The sequence below is a fragment of the Lissotriton helveticus genome, chromosome 2_1 (genome assembly GCF_964261635.1).
Source record: "Lissotriton helveticus chromosome 2_1, aLisHel1.1, whole genome shotgun sequence".
Classification (NCBI taxonomy): domain Eukaryota; kingdom Metazoa; phylum Chordata; class Amphibia; order Caudata; family Salamandridae; genus Lissotriton; species Lissotriton helveticus.
Genome location: NC_136059.1, coordinates 1,692,751,571 through 1,692,757,570, shown reverse-complemented (window position 1 = coordinate 1,692,757,570; position 6,000 = coordinate 1,692,751,571). Strand labels below are relative to the sequence as shown.

Here is a 6,000-nt window from a genome sequence, read left to right as displayed (position 1 = left end):
AAAGAACATCCTGTGTCCCTACTTTCCTTAAATAGTTGCAGGGCTGAATCCAATTAGTTGCCAAAAAGGCAAAAGCCATCAAATGGCATGCTCATTAAGGAAGCCTCAACATCCCTGGAGAAGCCAGTGGACCTCACCCATCGCCTGACTTAAGTAGTGAGGCATTTCCAAGCTATAGCAGATCACAAATTTGGCGCATTGTGGTCATTCTACCTAACTTGTGTTAGAGATGCTCGAAGGTCATCCAGAACTGCCAGTAAAACTTGGGCACCATGTCCCATAGGGCATGGGAGTTTAGACCTAAATGACAGCTGGTGTTTACTGATTGCAGAGCAAGTCTTGTGGAGGAAATAATTATGCTTGCCCAATGTCTCTAATCTCTTTGACTCACAATCAGGTGGGGTGGCAGGCATTTGGATGTACCTTACTTGGATGCCTGCTCTACCAATCTGTCTGGCACAGCATGTTGTTTAAGAAACGCTGCGTCACCTAGTGCCTAATGATGGCGGAGAGCGACCAGTCTAACTGATTGTCCTGAACATCGTTTGCTGAAGTGCCTAAGATTGTATCTGTGAGGTCCTCATTAAATGGTAATAGAGGTTCTGTAGGTGCTTGATCCTACTGGAGTCCCTCTGTTAAAACAGTAGTTGTCATCTCCATAGTTGGAGCTGTAGTTTTAAGATTTCTGCCGGGATGCACATAGGAGGAGCTTTCTTTAGTGGCAGTGCCAGGAAGAGACACGCTGCCAGCATCTGCAAAATTATCCAGGCCACTGGCATCTTGGAGTTCTTCATAAATGTTTTACTCATCATATTGGGGAGTAAAATCAGTCCCTTCATCAAAAAGATTGTATAAAGTTGGGCACTACTGCATGGTAAGGGCAAAGTATCATAATAAGAAGGATTGACAGTTGGCTGAGCTCTGGTGGGAGTCGGGCACGGCCTTAGTCGAAATCCTGGTGGAATTTGCTCCAAATCGGACAGCACAATAGGTTGCAAGCACTCCTCCTGTACCAGCATTTATGCAGGAGGAACCGGCGCAGAGAATGGCGCTTGAACTGAAGTTGCCACAGGAGCCGGTACTGAACCCAATGTGGGTTTGAGGAGCACATATGGTGCCAAGAGCAGGCCCACTGGCAGAAACTTGAGTGGAGGCACTTTGTATCCGTGGGGTCCAGAGGCAACGAGTAAAGATCCAAAAAATACACAGCATGGCCCTCCTGAAGGACTAAACTTGCAGCAACGTTGGCGAAGGACCCAGAAAATTGGTGCACCGGTACTAGAATCCGGATTGGCGCCGATGCAGATTGGGAGAGAGACGTGATGGTATATTGATGCGCTGACACCCTATCTGCAGTCCAAGAGTGGCAGGAAGGGGCTGATTCCCACTAATGCTTCTTCTTGGATTTATCCAAAGACGTTGCCTGTGATGAAGATCTGTTGTTGGAACGACTTCAGGATCTAACCTTCTTTTTTACTTCGACCAGTGACGGCGTGGAGTGTTCTGATGTTTGGCAACAAGGAGCTTCACCTCGCAGCCCTGTATGACTGTTTGATTATTCTGGGCGCAGTCATCACAGACCTAAGAATCATGCACCCAGGCACCATTGACATACCTTGTTTGAGTACGTCACAGACATCTGTCTGCCACACTTCCTACATGGCTTGAGCCCTGATTTCTTGGGGGGGGGGGACATTTTCCTTAGCACAATGGAAAGTTATTTGAATAAAAGACCAAGGAGGAGTAGCTTTGGATCAGCGTCGGAAGGCACAGAAAGAAAGGAAGTGACCCAACGAGCATGGGTGGCACTCATATGCGGTTCCGCTCACCACTTTCACCACCTACCAGCATGCCGGAGTACTGCTTTAAAGTTTTCGGATCTAGTGAAATTCCTCTAACTTTACTCGTTTTTTTACATTCGCCAAGCAGGACGAAAATAAATACTGTAGGCGCATTTTAGTTTTGCTATTCATAATATTTTAGAGTACTTTTCAGACATGCTTGCCGGATGCTGCTCTTCCTTGAATACTATTTTTGGTCGGCATTCTTTTGTGAAAAAAAACACATGTCCTCAAACCAAACATAATGGATAAGATAACATTCCTGCCCAATTTTGTGAATTATCTTGAAAATTTCAAAGGCCAAGGAATGTATTTCTTAAGGCCAGAATGTTTCAGTTTTCCAAGTAAGCATGCTGTATTTCAGCTGATTATTTCCCAGACACAAATGAAGAGTTTAGGGAGGAATTAGAACAGCAAAGCTGGGCTTCATTATAACAGATTTGTAATTAACAATTGGCCACAACATCATTCTAACATGTGGTAGATAATTTAAAAAAAATGAAGTATAAAGCATCTAACAATGTACCTGATGGAAATTGTCGGGGATTTAATTAGCACGACAATTTCCATCAGGTACATTGTTAGATGCTTTATACTTCATTTTTTTTACGTCACTGTGCAATAGAAGACTATCTTCTTCGGACACCTGCAGTGCTGGGCAAGCTGGAAGCATAAACAAAAGAACTATCTCCCCGCAAAAAAACAGTAATGAAGCAGTTAGATCTGTTTGTTTGTACCCATCTCTGTATCTGCCTGCATTCTGTTTCTACCTTCCTATTCGCCTGTCTACCTGCCACTCCATTTATCTGTCTCTTTTTTCTATGTACCTATCTGCCTATCTGTGCCTGCAAGTGTCTGTCTGCCAGGTAATTAGTCAGTCCGTCAGTCAGTCTGTCTGTCTGTCTGTCTGTCTATCTATCTATCTATCTCAACGTCTGTCTATGTAAAAGAGTCTACCTTTTTGCCTGTCCCTGTCCACGTGTTAACAATATGCCTACTTGAATGCCATTTGTATGGTAACACAGTATAAAGTCTGACACCTTTTACACTGAAAATAACAATGCCCTCTTAAAAGCAAGCTAATATCACCTTCCACCCTTTGCGTGCGCACATGCACGCGACAGGACATTACACGTCCATAGAAGATACAACAGGCTCCCTCCTAGCAAAACTACAAACACACACAGACACATACACATACACGAGTAGCCAGAAAAACAAAGCATCTCCACTTTGAACCACATCTCAAATGACACTGAGCAAGGTGAACAAGCCTGGCCGTCCCTAGGATAGGCTTGTTTCCTGAATGATATTTTAAACATCGAGGGACTAAATTCTGAATTGCACAGCACAATGTTTGATTTGGCAACGCGGTTCTGCATGAGCACTCGTGAAATCAACGTCCCCGGCCTCCCTAGTGGGCATCTCTAAATATAGTGGGTCGTCCTATGTGGGAAACGGCCTTTACAACGAAGCCGTTTCCACGAAATCTTTAACCACGCATGCAGTACAACGCATGCGTGGTTACCACTAAAGCCTTTACCACGCATACCTTTACTACGAGGTTTGTAGTAAAGGCATATGTGGTAAAGGTAAAAAGTAAAACGGGGGGGGGGGTTTGGGGGGGTCTACCCCCCAAATAAAAAAACTCACCAGAAGTCACGTCGGGATCTGCACATAATCAGCGTCGTTTAAGAGAAATCAGAAAAAAAATTCAGTTTCCTCTTAACGACGACGTATGACGTCACCACGCAAGTAGTCGAGGCAAAGGTTATGCGTGGTAAACGAATTCCGTTGTAACGCATGCGTGGTAAAGGCATGCGTTGCAACGGAATTCGTTGTAACGTCATACATTCCATAGGACGAATGTATGACGTTACAACGAATTCCGTTGTCAGGGCAGAGCGTCTGTTCACCTGATGGAGCCAGGGGTCACCCACCAGTTTCTAAAAGAGGCAAATAGAATTCTTATGTTACACACATTAGGGACCAAGAAAACGATACAGCAACATTAACAGTGAATGCATTTTAGTGTTTTTTTAAACATACTTTTAATGTATAATTTATTGTGAAGGGTAAAAAAGCCGTATGCGCAATAAAGCTCTCTGAACAGGACTAACCCGATGCACAAAAATACAACCCCACAGGTAAGGCAAAATAATGTGGAGCTTTCGTTTTCCATCAGTGTAGGCAGATGTTCAGGGCAAAAGCAGTATTTATGTATTTAAACTAAACCGAATCTTGAAAGCAAAGCCCATGCCGCAATAGTAAAAGTCCAAGCCACATTAAACGAGCAGTAGAACTATTCATGATGCATTATTAAAATAATGATTATAATACTGTGCAACAACTATAACAAATGCCTCTGTCTCTTTAAAGTAGCGAGTTATGCAAATTACTGGTAGGATTCACCATTTTTCTTTGTCTTTTAAAAGAACTTCAGGCGTGTTTGCCCATCACACCTCCCAGGGACCTTTTCGAATGAGAGTCGCCTTCTCTTGAGTTTCGGAGGAAGCTGTGAATAATGCATTCCTATAGAATTTTAAGGAAATAAAAAAATAAACACAAAATGTTATGCGGTACCCAGTGATGCTGGAACAATTTCAGAGGGGGGTGCTCCTGTCATCAATGTTACATCACAAAACTCGCAGCGATTCTGAACAATCCAAATTTCACATCAAGAGCAAGTGGGGCAATTGAGCCACGCCCACTCAAGAGGAGTGGTAAGGTTGTCGTATTTAGCTGGCAATGCATTTAGGAGAACACAGTCACAAATGTATCACTAAAGCATGGTGTGGTAGCCACTGCCCTTTAAAGTTGGCGCATTTCCATTGAAATGAGCACTAAATGTGCACAGACCTATTAAATGATAACAACTATTTTGTGCACGTACAATAATGTGTGGACATTGGGTATCAGCAAACATTTGTCAGTTGCACATCACCAAGTCTCTTGATTTGATCTTATTAAACGTTTTGCTTATATCACACTTAATTTTTTTTTAAAGAACTTCATGTGTGCTTTCATATTGCTTTTGATATATTTGTACAGTTCATTAATATGTATTTAAATGTAGTTGTGTGTTAGAAGAAAACGACAACTTCCAGCATTTCCTTTCACACCAGCAAGAGTGTCAAATAGTACACTTTATAAAATCCTCTCACTTAGCAGTAAGAGAAAGTAAAGTAAACACCAGTCTCCGTGTTAAAAGAATAAGCAGCAATTTGTCCGAAAACTAGACTGACATTTGACCTCTGCTTTGAAGGGACAGCAAATGTGACAAAATAAAAACAATATTTAAAGTCAGTCATCCTTAATGTTTGTTTTTGAGGGTGCTGCACCTTACAGCGCTTATGGTGGTATCTGCTCATAGATTGCTGTCACACTGATAAAGGATTTGGGGCCTTATTTATGAGAAGTGATGCATAGCTGCGTGAAAACAGCAATGCGTCACTTCTCAGTGGGTCCTCCTTGCGACATGATGGATGCGTCATATTTACTGTATGACGCATAATGTCGCAAGGAGTTACAGATACGTCAGTATTTCTGACATATCTGTAGGCGCTAAAGTGACGAATTGGTGGGGTGTGTCTGAAAATAGATGTGAAATGTGAAAGGGCCTGCGTCAGTCTTACACCTGCTGTGAGGCAGGCGCAAAGATATTGACGCAATGGCGTCCTAGAAGTGGCGCACTGAAATCTCATGGATTTCAATGCGCAACTTCTACGAGGCTTTTTGTGGGGGAATGCCCACCATGTAGCGCAAGGGTTTACCAAGTGACACATCTGCCTAGATGCGTCACTTTGTAAATAGGGCCCAACATAGCACATTGTTTACTCTGCCGGCGTGTCACAAAAAGTGACGCACCAACGGCATAAAAGTGACGCAAGGCCTCATAATTAAGGCCCTTGGTGTTGTGCTAAGATTAGTTAAAGGCAGACCTCCAGAAGGGTTGCGTGAATTATTTTTCAAAAAGCAAGAGTAGGATGTTTGAAAGTATTAATGCTCCTCACTTAACTGGATGTAGGAACAAGTTCTTGAAGGTAAAGGCGTACCTTCATTTTTTCGTTCATTGGGCAAAGGGGATGGACAAGTCACAAGTGCAGATGCTGTGCTGCAGTTTTAGGACAGCAATTAGTGGATAGCAGAGGTTGCCGCC

The 6,000-nt window shown here is 43.0% G+C and overlaps 1 protein-coding gene across 1 annotated transcript in view; it reads right to left on the bottom strand.

Annotated features, from left to right (window-relative positions):
* Nucleotides 1-3,883: 3,883 nt before the first annotated feature.
* SHOC1 (shortage in chiasmata 1) overlaps nucleotides 3,884-6,000 on the bottom strand; it is a 1,878,679-nt gene continuing 1,876,562 nt past the window's right edge. Inside the window, exon 28 of the mRNA XM_078676649.1 lies at nucleotides 3,884-4,373. Within this exon, the coding sequence (XP_078532775.1) occupies nucleotides 4,270-4,373 (104 nt within the window). The 3' untranslated portion in view covers nucleotides 3,884-4,269. The remainder of the gene's footprint in view (nucleotides 4,374-6,000) is intronic.